We start from the raw sequence: 16,679 nt of genomic DNA, 5'->3' as shown, positions 1-16,679 counted from the left end.
CAAACCCATGCCACATATCACCCCGCTCTTCCTCTCAGTCTCTAGAGCCGCTTTCTTAGAGCTGCAATGAGGAGCAAATCTTGTTGGTTGGTTTGATTTCCAAGGGTTTCTTTTGAAAAGTGAAAGCGTGTGAGTTCCAACTTGTAGCACTTTCACCTTTGTTCATTGTTCCCTTGGTTCCCCGGGACGAAGTCTTTGTGGAGTCTATTTAGGTAAGCAGGTAGAAGAACAAATATTGAGTTGAATTAATCTCGGTTATCATATTTGAATACATGACAAACAGTGTGCAATATAGGAAATGAAGATTGTTATACCTTTTTTAGGGCATAAAAATGCTGGAATCTTTTAATGTGTTGTCATCTTTAAGTACTTTATCTTATATTTTAAGTCTCAGCATCCATAGAGGAGATTAAAAAATAATTATTTTCTTGTATAAAAGCATAAACCTGCCTATTAAATTCTGTGCAAGTATAATAGGAAAACCATTTCTGTGGTGTGCATGTTTGCATGTTTGGTGTATTCCAGTTAGTGGAGGGGGGGGGATGCGTATATGGAAAGATGAATGAGATATTAATTGTGGTTGCAGTAAGGTAGTGAGGGGGAAGAAGGACTATCCAGCTTCTCATTTAATAAGCAAGAATGCAGAAACTTGGAAGCTTCATTAAATGTCAAAGCAGTGCTGAGCTGTGCGATCAATGTTGCTATTGCACTCTTCTGCAGGTCATAAAATTTTAACTTCCTAAAATTACAGGAAAACATTCCTTTTTATAGCACTGACTTGAAGGTTTTGTACTGTAGTCAAGTTTTATGACTTCACTTGCATCTGTGCTCTTGTTTGATGTTTTCTTAATATTATTTTTCTGTTCTTTGTGTACAAGAAAAAGTAACTAGGCCTGCTTAGATCACCTTTATTAATGAGTAGAAAGTAAGGGCAGGGAGTGACATTTATCTGGAGTGATTACTTTCTGACCAGCTATTGATGATAATGAGCTAAAGGATTATTAATATATTTAACTGTTAGGATCTTTGTCATCACTTAACACATGGTTACAGAAATTAGTCTTTGCAGTTGCATGTCCAGTATTTTGTTTTATTATTGCAGTTGGTACTGTGTGAAAATAAGCTGAATTCTCAGGCTGTTTTTGAAGAGCAAATGGTTATCAAAAACTGTCTTTTAATGGCATTAAAACTACATTGCTCTGGTATATGTTGTTTGAAATGAAATGTTAGTGTTCACCTTCCCTTCAGACTTTGGTTTTGTTTCTTAGGTTGCACGTCTTCAAAAAATCCCTGATGGTGACAATGAGACAATGATTCCTGTACTGTCTTCAAAAAAAGCCAGTGAATTGCCAGTTGATGAAGTTGCAAGCATTCTGCAAGTAAGTGATTTTGTATCTCGTAAGAATGCTCTGATGTTACCAAACAATAAGTTTGATATTCTTAAGCAGAGATCTTGTCATTGAAAGTCTATGCTTTGTCACGCAGTTTGATATTAACTGTTGTCTGCTTCTAAAAGCATGTTGATTTTTAAATTGTTACTCAAAATGCTGTAATCTCTAATGTTTTCAAAATAATCAAGTTTTCTGGAGGGGAGTTGAGATTCGACTTGAAAATGGTCAGATTTCTGTATGCTTTGAAGATTGCTTTTTGTTAATAACACTCCTAGAGTCAGTCTTCCCATAAAATTCTGCTCTGTTTTTCATAGCAATTGCTTCCATTTCTCTAAGGAATCCTTAACGTCCTTAATTTATTTCGGTAGCCCCCCTTTTAAGTGGAGGAACAGGATTGAGAAAGCTACCCATTGACAGATTTACGAACCACTGAATCTGGGTTAATTTTCGTGATAGATGATATTTTTTGATTTTCTGTATGCTTGACTGCTTGAGGAGTACACCATGATAAATGTTGGTCACTGACAACTCCAGACTTCGAAGCTACTTCTGTGGCATTTGGCCGCATAACTGAACTCCTGACATAATCCTCAAGAGTCTGAACTATGCCTGTAGTTTGGCTTGCTGAAGAGTTTCCTGCAGAGAAGATCAACAATAATTTCGAGATACGAAACAGCATCTGCTTCTGTAGTTCTGTGAATTTTTTGTTGAAGTACTCTTAAGTACTGCCAAATAGAGTTTTAAAATAATAGTGGTTTTATTATTTATTTATCTATTATTTATTAGCTTTTATTGTCTTACAAACATGAGTACTAAGTTTGTTTTTCTGATATTGGCCACCTTTCTATAATCTAAGGCTATATATTTTGGTGTTGAAATTTTATTTTGAAGTCTAGCTTACCAGTATAATTGCTGACTGTGTTATTCTTTGCGTCTTTTAATAGGCGAATCTTCAGAATGGCTTAAAAAACTGTGAAGTTTGTCATAGACGGGCATTCCATGGATGGAATGAATTTGATATTAGTGAAGATGAACCACTGTGGAAAAAATATATTTCCCAGGTTACAATTTTTGCCCTTTCTACTTTTTGGTTTTAATACTTGTCACTAGTTTTGCTCTTTATTACTGAGCTTTTATGTGCATGAACATATTCTGATTAAAGTGGGGAAACTCTAACAGAATAGGAGATTGTGACTTTTATAATTTGTATCTAATTTACCTATCGTAAAAGCTTTTAATTGGGTACATGTCAGTGTTTTAATCACAATTTGTTCTTCAATATATGTTCATAACTAGTCAAAGGGTACCAATCGTAACTAGCATGAGGGCTGGAGAAGCAGAATAAAGTTCCCTGTAGGCAAAGGCTTGAGCATGGATCAAGGTCAGACACACGTGCTTAGAACTGTTGGTAAATATTTAAATGGAACATGAAGTAGGGATAACTTGACAGACAAAGGAAATTTTATGAAGCAAAACCGCTGCCTTTGAACTGAGGGTGGGATATGGGCCAGCCTTGATTCTGGTGTTAAGAAGGACTGGCGAAAGTAAAGTGTCAATTTTTTTCCTATCAGTGTGATTTTTTTAATATATTCTTTTATATATATATATATATATATATATATATAAAATATACATACACACACACACACATATATATATACACACATATGTATGAGCATGTGTGGCTTTTCAGAATGGTGTGAAAGTATCAATACTTTCTCCTGTCTCACCCCCCACCCCATCCTCCAGCTACACAAGATATTTACAGCAACTTTTCACACAGCTGATTTTTCTAATTTATTTTTAATGTTAACCACTCTGGTCCGTATTTCCTGCACGTTATCTGAGCAGCAGTCCAGTTATGTTCTAAAGTAAACCTTGAAGTAGTAGGTGGTTAATTTTAGAGAAACTGTTTTACTTGGGAGTGACTAAAAAGATTGTCAGCACTGGGCTGGTGGGAACATACTAGCTGTCTTCTGGCATTAATGCTTTATTTTACCACGTGTAGTGTCAAATTAGTCAGATGCATCAGAACACTTCTAACATGTATTATCTAAGTCTATTTTAGTTAGGATTTATTAAGATGCATATTTGGTTTGAATGTGCTTATCGTGTGCTGTTAGAACGTTCTTTGCTTAGTTGTAGGAATGTTCTTTTTGGTAAGATTTCTCAAAAAAATGGCCATGTTAGCAACCAGTTGTCATGTAGAAGCAAGATCCTTTATATTGGTCTTAGAAATCTGAGTAAACTGTATGATCTGAAAGGAAAATTTTTGTCTTGTGAAACAAAACCCAACAAATTGAACGTTATGAAATACAGTGCTGACTTGATAATGATCACTTTCTGGGAACAGGGTCAGCTTGTTACCTCAAGGGCATTTTGGATATATTTCAGGTTTCTTTTTGTGTGTTTAAATACAGTACAAACAAATACAGGACATTATTATTGTTACTTTAGATGCAAATCAAGAAATGTAAGGAACACTGTTCTCCTGTTATGTATTCAGTATGGGCTACTCAAGGACTTTGATATTTAGAAAAAACCTCAAGTAAAATCTGAACTGTACAGAATCAGCTTTTGTTTGCACTGGTAGGTTAGAAATATTTTAATGATAGAATAATATGTTCAAAAAATAGCTCAGATGTGCTTTGAGATGTAGACAAAACAAGTCAAGAGTATTGCTGAATTACTGTTCTGTTTCATTTCAGTTTAAAAATCCCCTTATTATGCTTCTCCTGGCATCTGCAGTCATCAGTGTTTTAATGCATCAGTTTGATGATGCTGTCAGTATCACTGTGGTAAGGAACTAAAATTTTATCATCTCTGAGAGTATTTCTGAATGTGCGACCACATATGCTTTCAACATCGCATGAATACCAGTGTGGGATGGTGTCATTTGATTCTAATTAATGAATTTGATTTGTATGCTGTCATTAAATCTGTTAAGCTTGTGACTGGATTTGGTTTTTTTCTTAACTGCTAGCAGTAATATGTACCAAAATACATCATCTGTTAGTTATTTGGCTGCATCTTTACGCTTCCGTTGATGGTTGAAATACCTGTCTTTAGGTGTTTGTTCTGAGGAACAAATTTTGGTGTCTTCTATGTAATTTTTGTCTTAAATTATGCTTTAATTTCAAATTGAAATGAACATAAGCCTTCTATGAATTTACTTGAAAGAAGTAATCTTTTAAAACATGAAAAAGAAATGTAACCTGAACCCTCTAGAAGTAGCAAAAGGAAGGTAGAAGTTGAAATTATGGGTTTTTTTTTGTAGAAGTTTGCAGTTAAATAGGGTGCTGAACTTGTGAGCAAATATAGTACCGATAAATATTTGTCATTGAAAGTGACACAGAGAACAAAATATTAATGCTTTTGACCTCTTCGGGGTGATAGGTGATAAAACTGAAAATAGGGATTTCTGCATGATTAGGGGCAAGTTATGGCTGCTTTTTGCCTCGACTAATCTCTGAACTCTTTGTGTTTGAGTTTTATTTTTGTAATTAATTCAAGATAACTGGAGGTTTGCTCCTAACCCTTCTGATTCTGTAGAAAATTTATCTTCCAAAGAAAACTACACGGTGTGGCTTCTTCAAGAAAAAAAACCATGCAATTTTGAATTTGAATATAGTGTTAGTTTGGAATGGTCTGTTGCGTTTGTAAGTCTGATTTAAGTTAAGTATTGTATTATGAAATTTATTGTTGTGGCTGAAAGTTGAATTATTTCATGTTTTTCATGGTTAGTGCTCTTAAGTCTTATTTCCTAACCCTCTTATGCAAGGCAATGAGAAAAGAACAAGGCAATTAGTGTGAGTAGTAATTTCTGCATTCTGTGCTACAACCTGAGAAGAATATTGAACATGAGCATTGGTAGAGGTGTCTTAAAACATGGAGAAAAATGCGGTTGAGTTAAAGTTCGTCAGCTGTGCTTTTGGTATAACGTCTGACTAACCTACAATTTAGTCTTGTTTTTATTAATACATACTTTTTCCCCTAGTGAATATTTGCTTTACTTCATTTTCAGATTATAGCGTAATTTTTCTGTGACTGTACATTTGTGCTCAGAGCCTTAGCAACAAAACTAATTTTCTGCCAAAGATCAATGACATTTATTTTGGTGGCAGTGCTGGCTTGAGCAGCTTTTGCCGTCTTTTTTAGCTCTGCTGATATAAATGTATCGTAAAACTTTTGATCTGGACTGGGAACTGATGAAAACTTGAAAAAAAATGATTTACAGACCTTTTCCCATTTGGGGGTTATTTGGCTTCTTAATGGAAGCCATTGCACGTAGACACAAGCAGAGAGGCTGATGTGAGGCTGGGAATGCAAATCTCTGTCAGGTAGCAGGAACTGTAGAAGATAATATTGCCTCCAATAGAAACCTATGTAGCTGCAGTGAAAATATTCCATGGTAAGGTGGAATATATATAGTTATTTCCTAATATTCAGTTGATGATGCTAATCACAAATAAGGCAGATGTACTGGATTCATTAGTGATTTTTCTCCTGGAAAATAGTAATATCTTGATTATTTTTTAGTAGTTGCAGTGTGTACTTTAAAGTCTTAATTAATGGATGTTGTGTTGTGGTTCTTTTAAGAAATCAGTGTAACAACTCAATTTGAATAACAAATTCAATTAACGTAATAAAAATCCATTTGAGAATGTGTTGAAGGGGAAGATGACACTCACTTTACACAAAGTAGATCTTTGTTACTTCCTGTGGTAGGTTTTTTCCATTCACTCACTTTCACATCACGTGCTTAGAACCTCCGTGGTGTTTATGTTGATGCGTTGTGACCAGAGTTGTGAGTGAAATGGGGACTATGAAGGTCTGCTATTGAGGCCTTAGTTCTTATCTTGGATTATTCCTGATGAGCAGGTTTGTTTGTTTTCTTTTTTTGTTTGGGATTTCTGGGACCTTGGCTTTTTGGAGCATAACCAGTGTGCTGTCTCACTCGTCGGGAGTCTTGGACAGAGTGCTTGAGTCTCGTTCTCCTCTTGTTTTCCCCTTTCTGCAATATTTTATGGCTCCAGACCTGTTCTTCAGCTTGCTACCTTACCTCTAGTCTTCATCCTTAGTCCTTCTGTTATCTGGTTATTTGAATAAAACCACAGCTGGTTAGCATGTAATTCCTTTAAACTTTATTCTCTTCACAGAGAACACCATTCACACTTCGTGCAGACAAATTTTTCTGTTTATATCATAGATCTCTCTCCAGTGCTGCCTCTTGCTCTTTAGAAACATAGAGCAGAGGAAGTTTTTCTTCAATACTGCTCTCTAGTTATTCAACTTATTTATAGTAAAATAAGGTTATTGAGTTCTTGGACATCACTACAGCAGACGTAAGTAGGTAATGGCATCACTTTCATAACAGACCGGAGGGAAAAAGAGTGATTTTTAACATGAAGCAGTTTGTTTCCAAATCATATTGCTTACTTTTATGGCCATTTGGAATTCTTTTATCTCACATACTTTTGTTTCCTTGCAGGCAATACTCATTGTTGTTACAGTTGCCTTCGTTCAGGTAAGACAGCGCTTGTCCAAGTAAGATTATTGCTCTTATGTAAACTATTTATAAGACTGAAGTAGTTGTCTTGATGCATTGTGCTGTGAATGGTTAAGTAAAGAGCTCTGTGCTTTCATCTAACTCTTTTGCCTTTTCTAAAGTGTGTGATTTGTCCTGCTTTAACTACATTGACATTTATGCGTCTATATGGGTATTATACTCAGCCATAAAAGAGTACTTGTAAAGAAGCACTCAGAATAAACAACATTGAACTGCTTTTAAATATTTAACTTCATATAAAGTGTACTTCTGGCTTGAATTTTGTACAGAAATTTTACAAAAAGTAATAGTTATCTTTAAGTAATTTTCTAAATAATGATTTTTTTTTTTCATTCTATAGATACACAGCTATACTCAGTGTGTGCCTAAACCAAAATTGCTTTGTGTTTGTGCATTCTGTCTTTGTTTACCCTGATTCTGTAATCTGTTGAGCTATAGATGACTTGTGATATTTTAGTTCTCCTGAGGCTCAGAGCATGAACACAATATTTTTGATACTAACCCATTAAACTGCAGAACTTAATAAAGTGTCTGATCCCTGAGTTTAGAAGCATTACTGCAAGTATTACAAAGCCCTGAAGATATTGAAGGAAAATGTAAAGGACCTCTACTATTCTTTCAGAAGAAATGCATGTAGGCAAATTCTTAAATCTGTACATTTTTCAGTGTTTGGACGGTATTTGCTTTTTAAAGTACCTAATATAGAACTGTTGAAGGGAATCTCTTATCTGATTGGAATATTACTTTAATACAACTTTGCTAATAAGATAAATATCAGTACATTTAGCTATATCTTATTGTTGTTTAACTTTTGCTTGTTTTTAAAATATTATCTGCTTTATTTTTTAATGTCTCCGCAGGAGTACAGATCAGAAAAGTCTCTTGAGGAGCTTAGTAAACTTGTGCCTCCAGAATGCCATTGGTATGGAATTGTTTGTCCTTTCAGTTCTAAATTAAGTCATATTAAATTCAATCTGAAATTAGTAAACCAAAAAGGTTTTAATGAACTTTGTGCCTTTATGCGAAGCTGTTATGCTGACACAGAAGGCGCTTTGCTTTTGCGCATTTTAAAGACTGTTGTATGGGCCTGAAACATTACCCCACCTTGTTGCCCCTCATCACTTCAAATGATACTACTAATGTGTAACTTCTGAGAAACAAGCAGCAAAACAGAAATGGTATTTTGCTGCAACCGGTAACTCTGAACACTGCAGTGCATAATAAACAGTGTGAATGCTTTTATTTGACAAAATGCCAGGAAAGATGTTCTTGTGCACTTCATGTTGTTACCTACAGTGTACGGGAAGGCAGAGTGGAACACACACTTGCAAGAGATTTAGTCCCAGGTGATACAGTCTGCCTGTCAGTTGGAGACAGAGTTCCGGCTGATCTACGATTATTTGAGGTATATACCTAATATTGCTTTTATATTTAATAACATTTTTGGGACAGAGGGGAGAAGATGACCACTGCATAATGAAGTACAATAAGTTTTATTGTTGGAATTCACAACTGTCTAGATTAAAATTTTGAAATAATTCAGTTCCCAAATGTAACTGTGGATTCTTAACAATATATGTAGTTTCTGGTTACAGGACATGAAAGAAAAAAAATTTCCAATCTATGTAGTAATGCATTTTTAAAAATTGTGGTTGAGTACTTTTTCTCTATGTTAAGCATGTTGTAGCATAATTGTTTTTACTCTGAATTATAAGATATTTTGGCAGCTTGTGCAGATGCTTTTGAGTCTTCATTTGCATTAATCTCTAGGGTATAGTTTCAGTGTTCTCTGATAATGGAGTATTAGAAAAATGGTGAAATCATGCCAGTGTAATCTTTTCTCCCAGGCACTTTTTCATCAGTGTGTGTTATGTCTTCTAGTTTATTAAATATTTGATTTATAATATTAGCACTGCTCTAAGTGCTCAAGTTGAAGCAAGAGCACTATAATAGTACTTGCAGATTCTCTAAAAATGGAGTGTATGTATATTCATCTGGCTTTTGATAGTTTTGGTTGAATGGTGTCACGTTACTTTTCTGTCAGATTGGGCATCCTCAGGTTGCCCAATATCTGGGCTATCTAGCATGTTAAACTAATTTCTGGATATGATGAGCTGTATAGCCACAAATGATACTGGATTAATCAGTGCTCATTTTGTAGACAAAACCCAAATGAGCCAGTTTCTGGGACACATTTGTGGCACTCCTGAGAAATTTGCCTGTATCATCTGTTGTTAACCCCTGCAGTGTAGTTAGCATTTGAGTGGGTTTGGCTTTTGTGGCTGCAAACACTTTTCTCCTTTCCCCACAATTGTGTACTCTCTGCATTGATATGAAACTGCTGTTGCAGCAGCAGCTACGTTCTTGCTTGTAAGCTTATAACATGCTATGATAACAGCAGGGTTGGACCTCTTACAAAGTAAAGCAGAAGGGGAATTTGAAGTTTCTCAGCTGTCTGTAGCCCTACACCAGATGAAAATTTGTGCCATGCTTTACTCTCGCAGATAATTGGAAAATAAGAACATATAATCTTATTTTCGTCTTCTCTCTACTGGGTATTGTTATGGAGTAGCAGGTTTAAAAAAATAAATGGAAATAATCTATTCAGATAAAGACTAGATCTCTTCAGTATATTTGGAGTGATGCTGTCCTAGAAAATTGTAGAAATGGTAATTAGGCACTGTTTACTTTCTGAACCCTTTCATACATGTGAGAAGAAGTTTCTTCACCAGTCTAATCTTGGGAGAGCAATCTTATTTTCCAAAATGTATTTGAGGACTTTTTCTGGCTTGAAGTTTTCTGTATGTTAATGAGTGGTCCCATCAAGTTTTATGGTAATCTTCTCTACAGCCAAAATATTACATTGAGAACTACTGTACATAATAACAGTGTAGGCTTTGAACACAGTTCCTTTTGGTAGTGATGATAAATGTCTCAGAGCTCATGGCTAAATCTGAATAGTAGCAAAGTGGTATCTTCATGCTGTTTCAACTTGGAGTCTGAGGAATACATCAGAAATTAAAAATATAGAACTTTCTGGAGTTAATGATTCTTTATGACTTTGAAAGATTCATTGCAGTTTTTGACAAGTGTGCCTTTTCCTTTATTAGTACAGCATCTGTCTTTTAAAAATGGGTACTGCACTGATATCTATTTGAGACAATAGCAGGAATTAGAGGGATTTGACTAATTAGAAAGCACTTCACTGAAGATACTATCCTCTTTTAACATTGACTACATTATTTTTGATCTAGCATTCTGTGTTGCTTTTGTTGTCCAGGTAGAACTGGAGTACATCAGAGTTATCATACTACTTGAAAAACAAACAAATGAAAAACGGCCTCACAAAAACAAGCAAAAACCACCAAGAAATCCCCACAACTCAAACCTCAGGACAATATGCTATAGTGTAGTGGTACCGAGTACAGTGTAACTGGTTCTTGTTTACTCTTTGCAAGTGATATCCTTTAAAGAGATTTGGCAGTTGAGTTTTTTATTATGCATCCATCAACACTGGTTTTTGTTAGAAGGTTATCTAGAAGTTTAGTGATATGGTCGCCAATAGTAGCTTTATACTTTTTAATAATGCAAAATTATTTTACTCAGATTTTGTCAACAGAATTTTATGATTCAGACTTTGTGTTCAAGACTCACTTAAATCAGCAGATTAATACATAAGAATTGATGTCAGCTGAGGAAAGACTTTTTTTCAATGTGTATTTTGATAAGTTTTGTTGATGTTGTTTTGGATTATATTTAGACAACACAAATTTTACTTTCTTCATATATCAGCTGATTAATATGGACTAACTAATTTTTAACTTTTCCTTCTCTACCTGTCCCCACATGCTAAAAAAAACCCACAAAAGGAGAACCTAAAACAAAAAAAGGCAGCTTCTGGTCCTCTGGTCTACCTGACAGTTGCCTGAATAACGTTTTCCCTATAGAGACTTTGTGAACAAAACCCACTATGAAGTAAATGTTTTGTTAGCAAGTTCTTATTGGACCACTATAGGAGCAAGTGGACAGAGGAAGAGTTGGGAGGATAATGTGTATGTGCACTTACATTCCCAGTTAATTATTTTGTTTGGTGACAGAACACATCACAGTTTGCAACCTCCTGACTGTTTTATAGAAAAACAGTCATGAATGCAAAATTATGAGTAAACTTTGACTCTTCAAAGTGAGAGCTCGTTGCAGTGCTGCAACATTCTCCAGGAGTGCTTGTTGCCTTGCTGATTCTTAAAATATGGTCGATATTTGACATGGCTTCTTATCACACAAATAAATTGGATGTATTTTTAATGGTCAAAATTGGAAAACTTCTAGCTACTTACAAAGGATTGTAATGCTTTCTACTTAATCCTTGTATTTTGTTTCCAAAGGCTGTGGACCTTTCTATTGATGAATCCAGTCTCACAGGTGAGACGGCTCCTTGCTCTAAATCCACAGCTCCTCAGCCAGCAGCAACCAATGGAGACCTCACTTCCAGGAGCAATATTGCTTTCATGGGAACATTGGTCAGATGTGGAAAAGCAAAGGTAAAATCATTACTGATAGGGAAGAATATTTCCCATGTTTCAACTATTTGAAGGCAGTTCTTATTTTCAAAGTCCACCTATCAATTGAGAAATGTAGAATCGTAGAATCATTTCAGTTGGAAGAGACCCTCAGGATCATCGAGTCCAACCATAACCTAACCTAACTAGCACTAAACCATGTCGCTTACTGTAATGACTACATATATTTTGCATTTTCTGAAGCAACAGATATGGAATAGAGATAGAAATTTTTACTGGAAATATGGAAGACTTTCCTGTGATACCCTGCAGAACTTTTCTCATTGGTGCTTTTGCAGACACTGGTTTAAAAATGAAACGAATCTACGGTCAGGAGAGCTCTAATTTATAGGGAGCAGATGATGTGAAACTTCTGTCCAGGATGTGATATTTTGCTTCTAGAACCACATTAACGTGTTTGAAAATCTGTAACTGAAAATACAGTTGAGGCCAGTGCTACACAAGTGTTACCATGTTTGAGTTTTGTTACTGATACTTACTAAATACTTTAGCAACGCACAGAAGAGCAGTTTGTTTCACAGAGGCAAAATCTTTCTTAGCAAAAATATTTCCCACTTGTGGCAAGAATTTTATAAACAAAGCTAACAAAATCGTAGCAGGCTAAATGGCATTTTCCAACTGTTTGACTAAAAGTTGTCAAGAGAAACCACTAACATTAAAATTAAACTTCAGGAATGGATTTGCTTTATTTTTGTGTGTTTGTTTGGTTTTTTTAGGGGATAGTTATTGGAACAGGAGAAAACTCTGAATTTGGGGAGGTTTTTAAAATGATGCAAGCAGAAGAGGTAAGAGTGAATATTTAGCAGCAGAGATATATTTTATAAGTGTATATTTCATTCATTAAAACTTTGAATTTATTACATAGAAACTTAGTTAAACTTAATTACCTGGCTTTTAATAATTTTCTTTAGTGAAACAAATTTTGGCTTTTGAATGTGAAAGTAGTGATTAAGTGCAACAAAATATCTATAGCTGACCTAAAAATATTAACTGTGGAAATAATACTCTGCACCTTTTCAGTGGAACAGATCTCATTACAACTTGTGGAAGGATGTTTTTTTCCAGGTGTAACTACTTTCGTGCAAAAGATAGATTTGTGTATGATAGATTTGTGTGCTGCATGCACAGGACTGTGTTTTCCCTTGATGAGCAGTGTACTTCAGGGTTACACGTGTGTCTCCTGCTGCTTCATGATCTCTACCTTATCATTTTATAAGCTCCTTTTGGCTCAGACTCCCCCAGTGATTTTTCTTTATTGCAGTGCATTGATCCATATGGGAATATTCAGGCTCTTGAGTGCTTTGTGTATCTGGGGCCTTCCAGCTGCTTCTCTGGCTGCCTCCCCAGTGTAGGGTCATAAGGACACAGTCTATCTCCAGCTGTCAGGACATGGTCAGGCATAGTATGGGCAGTACTTTGTTTTCTGGAGATATACATTTCTGAAATCTATCGAAACAAAGCAACTAAGGGCATTAAATGCATCAGCCAGGAGTGCATCACCAACCCAATGCTGTTGGCTGCAGTGCCTTGCTGCACCTTTGAAGGGAATACTGCTCTCCAGTCACCAAAGTGGAATCTACTTTAGTAGACATGTGAGGAAAATATGGTCATCTGCTCAGTAGTATTTAGTTTGTATTATAACAAGAGTAATTATTAATGAGAAAAAAACCAAAACAAAACAAACCAACACCCTATGTGAGCATTCTACATCAACAACATTCTGAAATATCAGAGTATTATAGGGTTATTTTTGATGTTTATATTACAATAAACTGATTTTTAATGTGAATCAAACTTTATATCAGCTTTCTCATATAGAGTGTATGCACTTTTTTCATAACTTGTTGAACAGATTTCATAATGACCCTGTTTTCCTTTTTTTAAACTTTTTTGCCGTGCTTTCTATACTGTAGTCTGCTCCACATAGTTATTAAAGATCCCAAGCTTACTGACACCCAGTGTGAAAATCCACTTTCCTCTTTTCATTTGTTTTTAAAATAATTTGCTTTGTGTCCTCTCCTCCTTTCTATGCCTTTTTTTTTTTTTTTGGCACTAGAATGTCTAAATATTTCCATAGCTTTCTATTTGGCTAAAATTAATTTTCTGCAAATGATTAACAAATTCCTTCTGAGATATACTTGGCCTTCCAGGGCACGAATGCCTCAGTCTTGAAAAGTCAGTTTTATTCTTGCTATCAAGAACATTTTGATCTTGGAAGAAGTGCTTTTAGTCAGCGTGACTTTTTTTTTTCCCATAACATCTTTCATATGACCTTTTGTATTAGAATTGCTGTAGACATCATGAAGCTCCACAATAATATTTCTAAGAAATTTTTCATTTAATTGACGTATTCTGGAATCTTCCTGAATTCTACACAAGAATGGAACAGAGTTGTTTGTTTTCATACAGTAAATATATGGAGACACAGGGTATAACGGCATCTCATTAACTGACAATGTCTTGAAATTTGTACATTTGAAGTAATATGTGATCTAGTTAATGTTTTTTAACCTATGCTTGTTAACTGCTATGTGTTTACTGTTCATCAAGGCTCCAAAGACACCTCTACAGAAGAGCATGGATCTCTTGGGAAAACAGCTTTCCTTGTATTCCTTTGGTATAATAGGTAAGAGAATATATGTAAAGGAATTACAGATTATTATATAACTGAAACTAACTTGGAAGGTTTGATCACTTTCTAAAAAATATTTTGGCACTTCAATTTATTTGTCACTTTGAGTTCATGCTGCCAATTATCTGGAGATTACTAATGCGACGTAACTTTCATCATAAGGGTGTTTACTTGCTTCTTTCTGCAAACATGCTTTTCTGACTTAGTTTTTGTCTTCTAAATGCTTCCTTTTGAATTGCAGTGTGTCTTGTGTTATGATTCAAGGTGTGCATGACTGTAGTATCTCACTGCTGGTGTGATTGGGCAACTTGACTGACAGAAACTTTCTTCACCTTTGCCATATTAATGGAATTTGAATAATGGATTTTTTTAGGTAATGCAATGATAAGATTGGTTTTGGCTATTTGAGTTCTTTTTCTTGTCCCCATGAGGCTACAGTACGTGTTGATTTTATATTTATCCTGACAACTGTTTTCTTTATAGGAGTTATTATGCTGGTTGGTTGGTTGCAAGGAAAGCATATCCTTGATATGTTCACAATTGGTGTGAGGTAAGATTTTTGCTTTTAAGTAGTGTAGCTCATGCATTACAGCAAGTGTCTGAAAGCTAGTGATGTATATTATAATATACTTGAACACAGACTCTGCTTTTAAGTTCACATAAGTAATTCAAAATGAAAACAGGCTTTGCTCTGTAAAAAAGCCAATTCATACTCATTTTTATTGATACAATATGTTATTGTCAAGTCTCTTAAACAGTGCATTTGTATGGTGATTTCGGAGTGTCTTGTGGAACATCTGCAAACAGACAATATAGTTGTACAGTTTGAATTTCTGTCACTGAGTCACTAAAGTAAATGTAATTTTCTAAGTGGCATCAGACAAAACTAAGTTACTACAAGCCTTATCATGTAGTTCATTAGCTCATTTTCTAGCATATTGTAGAAACTGAATCCCAGGGTGTTGCCATCTGAGAGTAACACTGAATTTAGATGATCTAATCTGTACTCTTAGAAAAGTTGCTGAGTTGCTAATTACACGGGCAGTGCATAAGGCACAAGTGTTTCTTTAAATGACAGGATCAGACTCCGGAGATTTACCCTTTTGGGAAAGGGGAGGAAAAAATCACGAGGAACTGCATCTTTGAAAATGTATAATTAGTTATTGTGATCTTGTTTACACTGTTGTTTGTTTGTTTGTTTTTTAAATGACCTTCTGTGGCATTCCTGCCCTTAGCTTGCTGCCACATGGTGATGTGGCAGTGACAGCTGTGGATCAGGCGTCACTTGAAGCGGTGGCATTTCCCAGTTGTGTTTAGTGCTGACCACACTTACTCTTCACAATCTGGGCTGCTTTGCACAGTCCTGATTAGTGTTTTGTGTAGGCAAAACAGATGTACAATTGATTTCTCCCTCTCCTCCAATTTTTCCTCATACTTTTTCATGAGTAGAAATGTCTGATTTGTCGCATTTTTTTCCGGTCTTCAGTGTGTATCCTGTAATGAGTGGTACACAACTAGAATCATATGGCAGCTGCCTCCGTTCTGTTGTGACCTCAATGAGCAGGCAGCTACAGGAATAGTGTTCTGAAGTGTGAATGTTATCATTACTGTGTATTCATGTATGATGTTCTAAGGCAAGGTTTGTGTATTTACTTCTGTTACAGCTTGGCTGTAGCTGCGATCCCTGAAGGACTCCCAATTGTGGTAACAGTGACACTGGCCCTCGGTGTGATGAGAATGGTGAAGAAACGGGCTATTGTAAAAAAACTGCCCATTGTTGAAACTTTAGGTATGACTAGACTAACTTAGACTATTTTGATATAAATGTTAGGAAGTGAGCACAAATATTGATGACTAATGGTTACAATAATGCAGGTATTCCTATTTTGCTATCAATGTGGTGGTATCTTTAAAACATTCATAAATTGCATGCATTTTACGCAGAATTTGGGTATATGTTTTTGTGGGCCCTGTAACTATGCTCTTTTTACTGAGATAAACTGCCAAATAATAGTGTGTCACACTAGCAATACTCTAAACTGCAGAGTGATTGGATGTATGGAGTACTCTGTACTTGTTTGCACTAAGATGTTCTTGTTTAAAAGGCTTGTAAAATGTATTTTAAACGAAATTTTTGGTGTAAATTCAGGAATGATACTGACAGTTGCAAGGAAATCTAAGCTTGAATATTAGAAAAAGCTCTGTAATCATAATGCACCTTCAGGATGTTATGCTGCTCATATTAAAACTTATAATAATTTTAAATCATAAAAGCTTAAAAACATTCTGTACACGGTTTCAGCTTTGAAACATGTAAAGCACATGGAAAAGAAATGGAAATAAGTTAATAATTCTGCTGCATTTTAATTTCTTTTTGCATTTGAAGACTGGAAATATTTTTTTCTAGTGCCTCTAGCAGAGTTTCATTAGTGTTGTGAGGTGGGCTTTTTTTCTTTGGTTTTTGCAATTCCTGCTACCGTGTCCAGAAAGTCAAGATACTGCAACAC

The 16,679-nt window shown here is 35.3% G+C and overlaps 1 protein-coding gene across 6 annotated transcripts in view; it reads left to right on the top strand.

The window, feature by feature from the left end:
* Positions 1-16,679, top strand: part of ATP2C1 (ATPase secretory pathway Ca2+ transporting 1) — an 82,945-nt gene that overhangs the window by 46,908 nt on the left and 19,358 nt on the right. For all 6 annotated transcript variants that reach the window (XM_082045044.1, XM_082045040.1, XM_082045041.1 and 3 more), the window contains exons 3-13: positions 1,269-1,379; positions 2,336-2,452; positions 4,100-4,189; positions 6,883-6,918; positions 7,821-7,882; positions 8,257-8,365; positions 11,346-11,501; positions 12,257-12,325; positions 14,091-14,166; positions 14,656-14,722; positions 15,837-15,961. In XM_082045044.1, coding sequence (XP_081901170.1) covers positions 1,269-1,379; positions 2,336-2,452; positions 4,100-4,189; positions 6,883-6,918; positions 7,821-7,882; positions 8,257-8,365; positions 11,346-11,501; positions 12,257-12,325; positions 14,091-14,166; positions 14,656-14,722; positions 15,837-15,961 — 1,018 coding nt within the window. The remainder of the gene's footprint in view (positions 1-1,268; positions 1,380-2,335; positions 2,453-4,099; positions 4,190-6,882; positions 6,919-7,820; positions 7,883-8,256; positions 8,366-11,345; positions 11,502-12,256; positions 12,326-14,090; positions 14,167-14,655; positions 14,723-15,836; positions 15,962-16,679) is intronic.

The sequence above is a fragment of the Streptopelia decaocto genome, assembly GCF_964273445.1.
Source record: "Streptopelia decaocto genome assembly, chromosome: 2".
Lineage (NCBI taxonomy): Eukaryota > Metazoa > Chordata > Aves > Columbiformes > Columbidae > Streptopelia > Streptopelia decaocto.
Note: the sequence above shows the minus strand (reverse complement) of the source record. Positions and strands in the feature narration are given on the sequence as shown.